Raw genomic sequence first — 14,757 nt, 5'->3', positions numbered from 1 at the left:
GAAGTAATCTTGTTGAGCCTGAAAAGGTGGGTAAATTGATTAGGCTTTAATTGGCAGGGAATATTGAACATCATTTAGCTTCCCACTAGAACATGAGCTCTTTCGGGAATGTCTTATTTTTGTACGCGAGCAAACACACACACACACACACACACACACACACACACACACACACACACATCCAGAGCTTAGCATGGTGCTTTGAGCATAGTAATTACTTCCTAAATGCTTGCTTAATTAATTCGTTCATTCATCATCTCAGGTTAAGGCTGGACATTACTGGGCTAACTCGTATGACAAGGAAATTCTTCCTTAGGTCTCAAATATGGAAATTAAGGTTAAAAGAGATTTGCCGTTTTCCAAACGCAATCCCTCCCTCCTTGCTTCCTCCTCTCCCGTCTCTTCCACCTCCTCTTTGTCCTCCTCCCCGTAATTGTGGGCTTAGGTCAGCACCGTCACTCACTTCGTCAGTCCATGCATCCATGCATCCATTCATTCATCACCATCACCACCTCCAAAAGGCCCGGGGGCTAGGCAAGGGTGGGGGGACAGGACGCGGGGGTGGGAGCGGACAGGCGGGGGGATGGCGTGTTGCTGCACGCAGGGGGAAGGCGACAGCTTGCCCCAGCACGAAAGCTCCCCCACCCCTCGCGAGGGCTGACGTTCCGCCGGGGTCTCCTAGAAACACTGGCGCACAACCCCCATAATCGGAGAGAAGAAGAAACATCAGCCCCATCATCATCTCGGCTCTCAGGCAGGCTGACGTCACCGCGCAGCTCTCTCCCTGGACTTGGACTTGGGAGAGAGGAGGGGCAGCGCCACCCGGCTCCCGCGGCCCCTTCCTTCTACAGGCGGCCAGCGCGGGGCGTTGGGTTGGGGTGGGGGCGAAGGACGAAACAGGGGAAGGGACAGAGGGAAGGTGGGGGGCGCAGCCACGGAAGGCCGTCTCCATGGTGAGGAGGAGGCGGCGGAGGAGGAGGTGGAGAAGCGCGACCGCAGCGGCCCCGGCGCAGGTACGGGGGGACGAAAAAGGTGCTTTAGGAGGCGAATCTTGGATCCGCTGGATGAGAAACTGCTGCCTGTTGGCGTCCGAAGCCCCCCCGCCGCGCGCCCTGCCTCTGCCCACCATGCCCCCTGCCCATGCCGACCAGAGCCCGCGGATTCGGGAAGTTTGGGCTTGCAACCTGGACGAGGAGATGAAGAAAATGCGACCCGTTATCCAGCAGTACAATTACGTGGCCATGGACACGGAGTTTCCAGGTGTGGTGGCCAGACCCGTGGGGGAGTTCAGAAGCTATGCGGACTACCAATACCAACTCCTGAGATGCAATGTGGACTGGCTGAAGATCATCCAGCTGGGACTGACGTTTATGAATGAGCAAGGAGAGTGCCCTCCAGGAACCTCCACTTGGCAGTTCAATTTTAAATTCAATTTAAAGGAAGACATGTACGCCCAAGACTCCATCGAGCTCCTCACCATGTCTGGGATCCAGTTCAAGAAGCACGAGGAAGAAGGCATCGAGGCACAGTATTTTGCAGAGCTCCTGATGACATCGGGAGTGGTGCTGTGTGAAGGGGTCAAATGGCTATCCTTCCACAGCGGTTATGACTTCGGCTACTTCATCAAGATCCTCACCAACTCTCCCTTGCCCGAAGAAGCCCACGACTTCTTCGAGATCCTCCGACTCTTTTTTCCCGTCATCTATGACATCAAGTACCTCATGAAGAGCTGCAAAACCCTCAGGGGTGGACTGCAGGAAGTGGCCACTCAGCTGGCGCTGGAGCGCATTGGCTCCCAACACCAGGCGGGGTCCGATTCCTTGCTCACGGGAATGGCCTTTTTCAAAATGAGAGAAATGTTCTTTGAAGACCACATTGACGACGCCAAGTATTCTGGATACTTGTACGGCCTTGGTTCTGGAGCATCTCATGTCCACAAGAACGCCCAGAGCAGCTCCCACAACGGCTTCCAGAACAGCTTCCAGAACGTCCAGTATGTCCACTATGGCAGAGAACCAGTATGGAGAGCAGATCAGCAAGCATTCATGAGGTGAAATAAAAAACTGGGCTTTTTTTCATGCCTAAACTCATGCTTTTATAACAGGTTTTTATCTCCAGTTAAATCCCTTGGTCAATATAAGGCTTTTTTTTTAACCCTACCTTCTCAACCTGTTTTCTCTTTTGTCTTTCAGTACTAATTATAACCATTCCTTCCTACCACAGATCCTGATAAGTAGAAGAGTTTTCAGGTTGAATTTTGCAGTGTATTAATTAATCCACCTGTTAGCAAGTATGTGTGGCCGTGGGAAAAAATCCATAACATACTCAATCTTTTGGTAAATATATCTAGTTGGTCTTAGTTTGGCCCCCATCCCTCCTCTCCTCCCATTCCCAGATTAACTAGCACTGACTGTAACTTAAGGCCTTGTTTCATTTTTGTCTCTTCCAGCATTCAAGAGATGCCGGAGTGTGAGGTCGAGGACCATCAGTTCTACAACTATGGAGAGTGAATCCGCTGAGATCCGTTTTCCCTGAGGTTGGGGTTTCCTTGATGTTTGCCTGATCATCTGCCAGTTTTACACAGCATTCCCTTGTTTTGGACCCATGGAGCAGAGTGCTTTCACTGTGCTGTAAATTGTTGACTCAGCTAAGCTAACCCAAGAAGGCAAAGAAGAACTTAGTGACTGCTTTTCTTGGTCTTTCATCTCCTAAGCTCCTCTAGTGTTCTTGGTTTTAAATTGGTATATGTATTTGATCTGTGATTGACTAAATGTTTCAATCCAGCTTTACACCCTTCAGCAGAGTCCCCTGTGACTGGCTTTCAAGATCTGTTAGGAAACTGGCATCCAAGAAGCATCAGCCTGAAGTTTTGTTGGCAGCATCTTTCCTTTTTTCTCCTTTCTGCCTTTTAATTCTACTAACATTTCTTCTTTCTCCTACATCCCTCCTTCCACCCTTTTAATATCATCATGTTTACCATGTGCTTGATTTGATAATTCTGAAAGCCTACTTTATAATAGAAAGTCCAAAGAGAGCAAAGTCACCTTAGGTATATTTTATACCAAATTAAATTTGTAGAAATAAGATTGTGCTTTTGTAGCTGCTAGGAAGAGAAAACTAATTCAGAGTCTTGTTGTACAACAACAAAAAGTCCCCCAAATTAACTTGAATGGTGTTAGTCATCTGAGGACTATAATGATTATTTATTTTTGTGTGTATATTTTTGCCATATATTTTCTATCTATTGACAGAAAAAACTGTGAAGTACTTTCTTAGCCACGCAGAGTATGTGACCAGGCCAGAGCATGTGAAGGAAGAATTTGGTCATGGGTAATTAAATACTAGTCAGAAATGATGGATGGCAAGTGTGTATGTATATGTTATCTGCACTTCAACCAGTAATATTATCTGTGTGCCAGATGGGCTTGTCTCCCTTGTTCTTTACTACCCTTTTCTCATTAAGTTTGCTAGAACCTTGACTCAGTGGGAAACATGGATTGGGTGAACCTCAAAGGAGGAAAAGTGCTGGGGTGTTGGTGGTAGAGGGAGATGGCAGTGGGGAGCAAGGAGTATTCCAACTCCTCCACCTCAATGAAGGAGAGGGAGGGAGGGAGGAGCAGAGTGGGGAAATGAGCAAAAGTGCAACCACAGCCAGGTTTGGTGAGTGCAAGAAGAAGGAAGGCATGGGAAAGGAGAAGGTGGTATCATTCCTACTGCCCAGTACAGTGCCACACACACAGCAGGCATCTGATGAGTGGATGGTTCTTAGAGTCTCTGGCTTCCTTCAAGGCTCAGGCCAAGGGACACCTTCTGCAGGAGGCCTTTCCCAGCTCCCTCAGCTGCTAGTGCCTTCCCCTCGCATATTGCCTTCCACCTATATCCGTCTATATCTTGTGTGTACCTAGTTATTTACAAGTTGTCTCCCCTGTTAGAATGTGAGCTCCTTGAGAGCACAGATAGTGTTTTTGCCTTTCATTGTATCCCCAGCGCTTAGCACAGTGTTTGGCATACAGTAAGGACTTAATAAATGTTCGTTGACTGATTGCTTTGTCTACTGTTTCTTGGGAAGTCCTCCCCTGAGATGGTCGGGCACATCCCTGGGAGGCCATGTGTAGTGGGGTCAGGCCCTGGCTGTTTCCTGCTGCCCCCACTACCTTAAGAGATGGTCAGCAGGGCAAAGCTCACTGGTATTCTGTCCTCCTGGCCCAAAGCCTCCTGTCCCCTGCATGCCGTAGCACTGGCTCAGCATGTGCAGCTCAACAGGAGGCCTGCCGAAGGACTGGTCTGGACTTTACGAGCCCAAAGCGCTGAGCTCCTGCCTCTTCCTCTATCTTCTTTTTCCTTCCTGTTCTCTTTTCTCCTCTCTGATCACTCTTCCTCCTCCCCTTCCTCTCCCTAGTCCTCTTCTTTAACCTCATCTCCTTTTCCCCCTACTCCTTCCTCCTCTTCCTTCTCCTCCCTTACTCTTTCCTTCCTCCCTTCATCTCCTAACCATCCTCCCTTTCTTCTCTTCCTCCTCTGCCCTTCACCATTTTTCTCTCTATTCCTCCACACTTTGCCTCCTGGACCCTGGTGTCAGCCTGAAAGCCCCTGCATACCATTACTGCCACAGCCCCATCCCAACCTGCTACAGAGCTGGAAGTGGATCTCCCCTTCTGCAGAAAGGTTCCATAAGGGTGGCATCAGGCAATTTGATTGCTGAGCCCAGAAAGGGGGACCAGCCCTAAGAGGTGGGTGGTCCAGGTTCCCTCTTGGGGGAGAGCAGGCCTCCACAATGGGTGCAGAATAGGAGGCTTTGGGAACTGAGGAAAGGATAATGGGTGTGGAGCACAGCAAGAAAGATTTTGGTCAGACGCAAGGAGGAAGAATCGTTCACGTCTTTGTAGTGGTTTCTGCTTCCTGAGGACTTTTGCAGCGCCCCCCCTTAACCTCCCCCCTCTCTATTTCTCTCTATTTGTATTTCTCTCTCTCTCTCTCTCTCTCTCTCTCTCTCTCTCTCTCTCACACACACACACACATACACACACACACACATACACATACAGATACACACACAGACACACATACACCCCAATGAGGTAGGTGGAATAGGTATTAATATACCCATTTTAAAGAGGAGAAAACGGAGGGCTAGAGAGGTGGAGTGACTTGCCCAAGGTCACAGCACTAGGGAGGTGGAAGCACCAGGTCTCAAACCCAGGTCACTGGATCCCATGCAGGATGCACTTGGTGTGGTACTGCGTGAAATCAAAAGTCACCACTGCAATTCTGTCAGTGAGATGGTTCACCCCCAAACAGAAGGGAGCTTGTCTGTCTTCTGTCTGAGTGGAAGGCTTCCTACTTATTAATGAGAGTCTGCGGCTTACTAGCTGTGTGACCTTAGCCAAGGCTCTTCCCTTCTTCAAGCCTCAGTTTCCCCCTGTGCAAAAACCAAGGGTTTTCTGTCACTAGAGGATTTTTAAGCAAGGTCTTCTGAAGCCCAAACCAGTGCTCTTTGCACTACAGCCCATCTGCCTGTGCTAGCTAGCCTCTTTCTGCAACACTGGAATACTGTGCTTTACCAGGGTCCATGACAGCCCTCTCGATGCCTGTCCCCAGCCACCCACTGAGTGGACGATTCCCCTTCCTTTTTCTCATCTCCCTATTCCACAGAATGCTCTGCTCTTCTCAGTCCTCAGAGCCCACCAATGCTGGCTGGTCACTGACACTTCCCACTAACTCCCTTACCCCTTTTCCTTTCCACCCAGAGCCACTGGTCCCCAGCTCCCCACGGATCCAGCCTCAATGCCTTCTGTGAAGCTCTTACCATCCTTAGATTGCTAGGGAAGATCAAACTTTGGAACATCATCTGCCCAGAGGCCAATCCTGTCCCACAAGCCTGGGCTCGTCAAGAATATGGTATCTTCAAAGCATACTTTTATAGATCCCTTCACCACACTTAAAGTATTATTTTTTTCCAGTGACATTGGAATGTGGGCTAGGGTACTTCTGATAAAAAAGAACTGGGGAAGTGCTATTCCTTTTTCAGAAAATAGATGGGATTGGAGTGGCCAAGGACCATTTCAAGGTTTGACATTCCATGTGCTTCCTAGGCTACATATGCCATTCTCTGTCCCCAGGTCCCTCCCAGGTCAGACATTCCATGTACTAAGGTTCTTGCTAGTTCTGACATTCCATGTTCTTTTTTTATAAGAAGTTAATTGATTTATTTTTAGTTTTCAACATTCACTTCCAGAAGTTTTAAATTTTCTCATTCCATGTTCTGAGCCTCCTTCTACTTCTGACATTCCATGTAATAAGGTTCCTGCTGGTTCTGAAATTCCATATTTTAAGGTCCCTTCCAACTCAAACTTCATATTCTAAGATTTGCATTTTTCCATCTCTCACGTTCTCTGTTCTATGATTTTAGACCTTTCCTAGCTCTGTTATTCCCTGCTTGATGACTCTCTTAGTTCTGGATTTCTCTACATTAAGGTCCTCACAAGATCTCACAGTCTACATTCTGTGTGTTCAATTCTCTTGTACCTCTTACGTTCACTCTACATTCGAAGGTCCTTTTGTGCTGTGATAGGCTATGATTGAAACTCCCTCCCAGCTCTGACATTTTGTGTTTTAAGGTCCCTTCCAGGCTGTTGAGGGGAGAGCCTGAAAGTCCTGAAATCCCCTCCAGGAAAACTACATGCTCTCCAGTAATGCAGGTTGTCCCTTCCTTTTCTGAAACTTAAGGTAGCAGAGTTGCCTCACACAATGGAGTCAAACTCAAATAAAAACTGGGGCCACTAGTGTGGACATAAGAGTCCTTGATGGCAGCATATTTCTTTGGTGTTTAAAATGGAATGGTGTCTATGTTCTACTGTCTTTTTATTTATTCTGTTAAATATTTTCCAATTACTTTTTAATCTGGTTCTGGCCCTGTTTTTGACACCTCTGGCCTAGATCACTGAGAGGTTAATTGACTTTCCCAGGGCCACACTTCCAGTACGTGTCATAGGCTGGACTTGAACCCAGGTCTTCTTGAGTTTGAGTTTTGAACTCCACCCAAAGTACCAAGGCTGCCTCCCCATGACGGCAACAATAAAACAAACAACAATAATAACTTTTCCTTCTATGGTGCTTTTAGCTTCTTAAAGCGCTTTTTTTTTACAGAAATGCTTTGAGGTGGGAAGTTCAAGTGGTCTTATACCCATTTTTCTTTTAAATTCAACTATTTTCAATGAACCAAAAGCTATTTTCTCTCTCTCCCATCCTACCCTTCCTTCCCCAGTGAGAGAAACAGGAAAATAAAATAGGTGTGATAAAAATACAGTCAAGCCAAGCAAAACCAATTCTTACAGCGGCCATGTCCAAAAAACATGTCTCTACCATGCACCATGAGTCCATCACCTCCCTGCCAGGAGCTTTCAGGAGTTTTATGTTTTTGTCATGGTTTGTCCAGAATCCCAGTTGGTCACTGTGCTGATCTGAGTACTTAGGTCTTTCAAGGTCCTTGTCTTTACAATATTGTTATTATATCAATTGTTCTCCTGGTTCTACCACTCAACTCTGATTAGTTCATTTATGTCTTCCCAGGCTTCTCTGAAGCCACCCCCCTCATTGCTTCTTAGAGTATAATAGTATTCCACTACATTCATGTGCCATAATTTGTTCAGGTATTCCACAATTGTGGAGCCCTCCTTTCACTTCTCCCTCCAAATAGTCTGACACCACAACAGGAGCTGCTATAAATATGTTTGTGCATATGGGTTCTTTTCTTCTTTCTTTGATCTCTGGTTTAGTAGTGGTATCACTGGGTGAAAGGGCATGCAAGGTTTATAATTCAGGGGTATAGTCTCAAATTGCCTCCCAGAATGGATGAGCCAACAACCTGTTCCAACAGTGTATTTGTGTGCCTGTTTTCCCACAGCCCCTCCAACCTTTGTTATTTTCCTTTTTTTGTTAACTTTACCAACCATATGGATGTGTGGAGGAATCTTAGAGTTGCTTTAATTTGTATATCTTTTTTCTTGTTGAGTTGTTTTTCAGTTGTGTCCGAGTCTTCATGATCCCATTTGGGTTTTTGCTTTTTTGGCAAAGATACTGGAGTGGTTTGCCATTTTCTTCTCCTACTCATTTTATAAATGAGGAAACTGAGGCAAACAGGGTCACACAACTAATAAATGTCTGATGTTGGATTTGAATTAAGGTCTTCTGGACTCCAGGCCTACCACTCTATGCACTGTGATACCTAGTTGCTCATTATGCTGATAGTTTTATTAATATTGAACCAATTCTGCCTTCTTCATATAAATCAACGCTTGTTATATATACTGTATAACTTCTTTGATATGTTGATATAGTATCCTTGCTAGTGTTTTATTTCAAATATTTAAACCTACCTTTATTAGGAACATTAGTCTACAGTTTTCATTCTCCCTGGGATCTCCTCTTTCCTATTTTTCCTTATGGCTTATGTAATACTAGAATTAATTGTTCTTTGAATGTTTGATAGATTTCGTTTGTAAATCCATCTGTTCTCAGGATTTTATGGCTTGGTTAAGTTTCTTTTACTGGAATCCGATTATTTAAGTCCTCTATTTATGTTCTGTTAATCTGGGAATGTAATATTTTTATAAATATTCATCCAAGTCATTTAGGTTATCGATATCGCTGACATGTAATTAGGAAGTATAATTTCTACTGATTCCTTTTATCTCTTCTTCATTTGTTGTAAATTTGTTTTTTATTGTTGATACTAGTAATTTGGTGTACCTCTTTTTAAATCAGTTAAGTTGTTGCACCTTATTGTTTAATTCCAAAAAACCAGCATGTATTTTTATTTATTTGTTTAATGGTGTTTATTTCAATTTTTCTTAATGTGTTCTTTGATTTTCAAATCTTTTATTTTTTAAATTTGTAAGGTTTTATTTACAATTTCATTTCTCATTCATTCACCTGTATGTTTTCTCTTTTGTGGATGAAAGTGTTTAAAGGTATAAAATTTCTCCTAGGGAATGTTTTGGTTGCTCTCTAAAAAGTTGACTTCTGTTTCTCATTGTTGTTACTATTCTTAGTGAAATTATTGTTTGATTTTTTTTCTTTACCCTGCCCATTCATTAGGATTAAGTTATTTGGTCTCCAATTAGTTATTAATGATTTCTTCACTTTTATTCCTATTCCATAATTACAAGATGTCTATGACATCTAACTGTTTAAAAATTAAAGTCAAGTCCTTAATTTCTTTCCTGTTAATTCTTTTGGGTTAGATTTATTTAAGCTTGGAAGAGATAGATTGAGGTCATTCACTATTATAACAATCTGTCTATTGCTCCTTATGACTCACTTTCCTTTCAGGTATTTAGATGGTATACCATAAAGCATACACATGTTTAGTTTTTATAATAGTCCCTTTAAGCAAAATTTAGTTTTCCCTGTTTGTTATCATTTTAATAAAGTTTACTTTTGCTATTGACTTGAGATCGTGATTGACATATCTCTTTTTTTTAGGTGAAGCATATTAGATTTTGTTCTAAACTCTCATTTCAACCTCATAGAATTTTTTTGTTTCAGTATATTTCTTTTTTTCACGAATCTATCTTGTTTTTTTTTTATTTTTAATATATTTAGTTTTAAGCATTGATTTTCACAAGAGTTTGAATTACAGTTTTCTCCCCATTTCTACCCTCCCACCCACTCCAAGATGGCATATATTCTGGTTGCCCCGTTCCCCAGTCAGCCCTCCCTTCTCTCATCCCACTCCCTTCCCATCCCCTTTTTTCTTCCTTTCTTGTAGGGAAAGATAAATTTCTAGGCCCCATTGCCTGTGTATCTTATTTCCTAGTTGGATGCAAAAGCTTTTTTTTTTGTTTTTGAACATCTGTTTTTAAAACTTTGAGTTCCAAATTCTCTCCCCGCCCCTCCCTCCCCGCCCACCCTCCCTAAGAAGGCAAGCAATTCAACATAGGCCACATGTGTATCATTATGTAAAATCCTTACACAATACTCACATTGTGAAAGACTAACTATATTTTGCTCCTTCCTAACCTATCTCCCTTTATTGAATTTTCTCCCTTGACCCTGCTCCTTTTTGAAAGTGTTTGCTTTTCATTACCTCCTCCCCTTATCTGCCCTCCCTTCTATCATCCCCCCCTTTTTACCTTCTTCCTCTTTTCGTGTGGGGTAAGATACCCTATTGAGTGTGTATGGTATTCCCTCCTCAGGTCAGATCCGATTAGAGCAAGATTCACTCATTCCCCCTCACCTGCTCCCTCTTCCCTTCCTACAGAACTACTTTTTCTTGCCACTTTTATGCAAGATAATTTACCCCATTCTATCTCTCCCTTTCTCCCTCTCTCAATATATTCCCCTCTCATCCCTTAATTGGATTTTATTTTTTTAGATACCATCCCTTCATATTCAACTAACCCTGTGCCCTCTGTCTATATATATATATATATATACACATACATATATATGTATATATATATATATACACACACACATACATATACACACACACACACACACACACACACACACACACACACACACACATATATATATATATATATATGCATATTCCCTTCAACTACCCTAATACTGAGGTCTCATGAATCATACTCATCATCTTTCCATGTAGGAATGTAAACAAAACAGTTCAACTTTAGTAAGTCCCTTGTGATTTCTCTTTCTTCTTTACCTTTTCATGCTTCTCTTGATTCTTGTGTTTGAAAGTCAAATTTTCTATTCAGCTCTGGTCTTTTCACTGAGAAAGCTTGAAAGTCCTCTATTTTATTGAAAATCCATATTTTGCCTTGGAGCATGATACTCAGTTTTTCTGGGTAGGTGATTCTTGGTTTTAATCCTAGCTCCATTGACCTCCGGAATATCATATTCCAAGCCCTTCGATCTCTTAATGTAGAAGCTGCTAGATCTTGGGTTATTCTGATTGTGTTTCCACAATACTCAAATTGTTTCTTTCTGGCTGCTTGCAATATTTTCTGCTTGATCTGGGAGCTCTGGAATTTGGTGACAATATTCCTATGAGTTTTCTTTTTGGGATCTTTTTGAGGATGCGATCTTTCAATTTCTATTTTACCCTCTGGCTCTAGAATATCAGGGTGATTTACCTTGAAAATTTCTTGAAAGAAGATATCTAGGCTCTTTTTGATCATGGCTTTCAGGTAGTCCAATAATTTTTAAATTATCTCTCCTGGATCTATTTTCCAGGTCAGTGGTTTTTCCAATGAGATATTTGACATTGTATTCCATGTTTTCATTCCTTTGGTTCTATTTTATACTATCTTGATTTCTCACAAAGTCACTAGCTTCCACTTGCTCCAATCTAATTTTTAAGGTAGTATTTTCTTCAGTGGTCTTTTGGACCTCCTTTTCCATTTGGCTAATTCTGCCTTTCAAGGCATTCTTCTCCTTATTGGCTTTTTTGAGCTCTTTTGCCATTTGAGTTAGTCTAGTTTTTAAGGTGTTGTTTACTTCAGTATTTTTTTGGGTCTACTTTAGCAAGTCATTGACTTGTTTTTCATGGTTTTCTTGCATCATTCTCATTTCTCTTCCCAATTTTTCCTCTACTTTTCTAACTTGGTTTTCCAAATCCTTTTTGAGCTCTTCCATGGCCTGAGACCAGTTCACGTTTTTCTTGGAGGCTTTTGATGTAGGCTCTTTGACTTTGTTGACTTCTTCTGGCTGCATGTTTTGGTCTTCTTTGTCACCAAAGAAAGATTCCAAAGTCTGAGACTGAATTTGAGTCCGTTTTCGCTGCCTGACCATGTTCCCAGCCAACTTACTTGACACTTGAGTTTTTCATGGGGGTATGACTGCTTGTAGAGTAAAGAGTACTTTGTTCCTAGCTTGAGGGGATGCACTGTTGTTTTCAGAGGTATTTCTATATAGCCAGCTCTGCCACACCAGCACTCCTCCTTCCCCAAAAACTGCCAACCTGGACCTGACAAATCTTCAGCAGGCTGTGCACTCCTGCTCTGATCCGCCACTTAATTCCTCCCACCAGGTGGGCCTGGGGCCGGAAGCAACTGCAGCTGTATCTCTGTAGCTGCACCTCCTCCGCTGCCCCCAGGGCGGTGGCCAAACCATGAACTCCATCTTTCACTCTGTCTCCTGCAGCTTTTCCCACTAACCTTCTCTGTTGTGTTTGGTGTTTGTGGGTTGAGTAGTCTGGTAACTGCCACAGCTCACTGATTCAGAGCGCTAGGGCCTGTTCTGCCCAGTTCCCAGTCTGGTAGGTCCTGCTGCCACCGAAGCTGAGCTCTTCTCTGCTCTGCTCCCAGCTCCCTTTGTGATAGACCTCACCCCACGACCATCCAGGTTGTCCTGGGCTGGAGCCCTGCTTCCCTCTGCTTCTTTGTGGGTTCTGCAGTTCTAGAATTTGTTCAGAGCCATTTTTATAGGTTTTTGGAGGTCCCTGGTGGGGAGCTCACACAAGTCCCAGCTTTCGAGCAGCCATCTTGGCTCCACCCCCCATTTCAGTATATTTCTTATCAACAAACTTAAAAAAATCGTTAATAATTCAAGTGCCTTCCCTTGAAAGTATGCCCAATTTATCCTATATATATTTTGTTTGTACATAGTTGTTAGCATGTTTTCTCTCCTATTAAGATTGTGAGTGCCTTTAAAGAAAAGGCTATTTTTTACCTTACTTTGCTTAGCACAGTGACTGGCATATAGGAAGCCCTAGACTGGTTCCTTTCTAGTCCATTCTACTATCTTCTTCTATTCTAAAGATGAATTTATCCCATTCACATTTATAGTTGTGATGATTAAATTTGTACTTCCTGTCATCTTATTCTCTTTTACTTTTCCCTCTCTTTGCTTCCTACCCCATCTTTACAAAGAAGATGGTAGTGGGAAGAGTTCCCAGTACTAGTTTTATATGCTTCATGTAATTTGCTTCTGCTTTCTCATCTCTTCTCTTTCTCTCACCCAAAATCTGAACCTCTCTTACCAATGCACCTTCTTAATTTAGTATTTGTTTTTCTTATGGCTAATCTTTCCCTGAATATACCCTCCTTTTCATTTGCCCACCTTTCCCTCTCCCCTTTCCTTCCTGTTTCCCTGTTGTGTTTCTGTACCTATCTTTGTGTGAGTTCTTCTCTCCTTTGCCCAGGTCAGGTGCAAGTAAAATTCAAGTGTTACGTGTTCCCTAGATGAATTCCCCTTCTTTGTAAAGTTTTCTATTTGCACAACCTGATTATATATTAATTTCTCCCTCCTCCTTTTTTAGTAGTTCATTTCTTTTTCTCCTCTTCCTTTCCTTTCTTCTTTTAAGATCATCAAAATATAACAAAACTACTCCCAGGTCTTTCAATTTTACTACCCCTAAGACCTCTTATGACATTAGGATTCTTAAAGTACACATTTTCATCTCTTCCATTATAATGTAAGCATGTCATCTCTGTTTCTTCACTTTTGATTGCTTGTCTTTACCTTTTTATATTTCTCATGACTTCAAAATTTCTACTAAGTTTCGATCTTTTCACCAGTTCATTTCATTAACTATCCATTTTTTTCCATTGTAGGATTATGTGCACCTTTACTGGCTAAGTTATTTTCGGTTATCAGCCTATATTTTTTATGTTCTTGAATAAGATATTACAAGCTCTCCACTTATTTGTGGTGGTGGCTGTGAAATCTTAAGTGATTCTCTTTGTAGATCCTTGCAGTATTTTTTCTTTTATATAGAAGCTCTGGATTTTAGCTATGATGTTTTCATTTGAGGTTTCTTTCAGGGGGTAATGAGTGGGCTTTATATTTTTGCTTTACCCTTTGGTTCTAACAGCTATGAACAAGTTTGTTTTTTCATGATTTCTTCAAATGTGATATCTAGGCTATTTTATTGGTCATGGCTTACAAGTAGTCCAATAATTCTTAAAATATACCTTCTTGTTCTGTTTTCTAGGTCAGTTATTTTTTGCAAGAGATAATTTATTTTTATTAATCTTTTAACTTTCCTTTAACATTTCTTGTTGTTTCAAAAAAGAATTAACTTTATTTGGTCCATTTTAATTTTCAAATAATCTGTATGGATGGAGAAAGGTTTCTAATCTTTCTGTTAAAGTTTTTCTTCAACACCTCTCATTTGTTTTCCAACTCTTTCTTACAGAATTCTCATTAAATTTCTTTTTTTTAAAATATTTTTTTTTATTTTTAGTTTACCATACACGGTTCTACATAATTTTGAGTTCCAGATTTTCTCCCCTCCCTCCCCCCTCCCTCCCCAAGATGGCATGGAATCTCATATAACTACCATGTATAACTTCGCATTGAATTAATTTATACACTAGTCAAGTTGTGGAGAAGAATTATGACCAATGGAATGAATCATGAGAAAGAAGAGACAGAACCAAAAAAAAACCCCCAAAAAGAAAAACAAAAGAGAAGAAAAAAGGCGAGCATGTAGTGTGCCTCAATCTGCATTCAAACTTCACAGTTCTTTCTCTGGATGAAGATAGCATTCTCCATCGTGAGTCCCCTAGAGTTGTCCTTGCACCTTGCGTTGCTGAGAAGAGCGTAGTATGTCAGGGTTGGTCCTCACGGAATCCATATATCTGTGGTTGTGTACAATGTTCTCCTGGCTCTGCTCCGCTCACTCAGCATTATGTCGTGTAGGTTTTTCCAGGGTGTTACGAAGTCCGTATCATCACCATTTCTTATGGCACAATAGTATTCCATTACCTTCATATACCACAGCTTGTTCAGCCATTCCCCAATTGATGGGCATCCCTTTGATTTCCAATTCTTGGCTAGCAC

General features: G+C 42.2%; 1 protein-coding gene across 1 annotated transcript; it reads left to right on the top strand.

Moving 5' to 3' along the window:
* The first annotated feature begins 1,049 nt into the window (after positions 1-1,049).
* LOC118832632 (CCR4-NOT transcription complex subunit 7-like) lies at positions 1,050-2,842 on the top strand. Its single transcript, XM_036739953.1, has 2 exons — positions 1,050-2,050; positions 2,450-2,842. The coding sequence occupies exons 1-2, from the start codon at positions 1,065-1,067 to the stop codon at positions 2,508-2,510; spliced, it is 1,047 nt and encodes a 348-aa protein (XP_036595848.1). The 5' UTR covers positions 1,050-1,064; the 3' UTR covers positions 2,511-2,842.
* The last annotated feature ends 11,915 nt before the right edge of the window (positions 2,843-14,757 follow it).

The sequence above is a fragment of the Trichosurus vulpecula genome, chromosome X (assembly GCF_011100635.1).
Source record: "Trichosurus vulpecula isolate mTriVul1 chromosome X, mTriVul1.pri, whole genome shotgun sequence".
NCBI classification, from domain to species: Eukaryota; Metazoa; Chordata; class Mammalia; order Diprotodontia; family Phalangeridae; genus Trichosurus; species Trichosurus vulpecula.
This window is presented reverse-complemented; position numbering and strand designations above follow the sequence as displayed.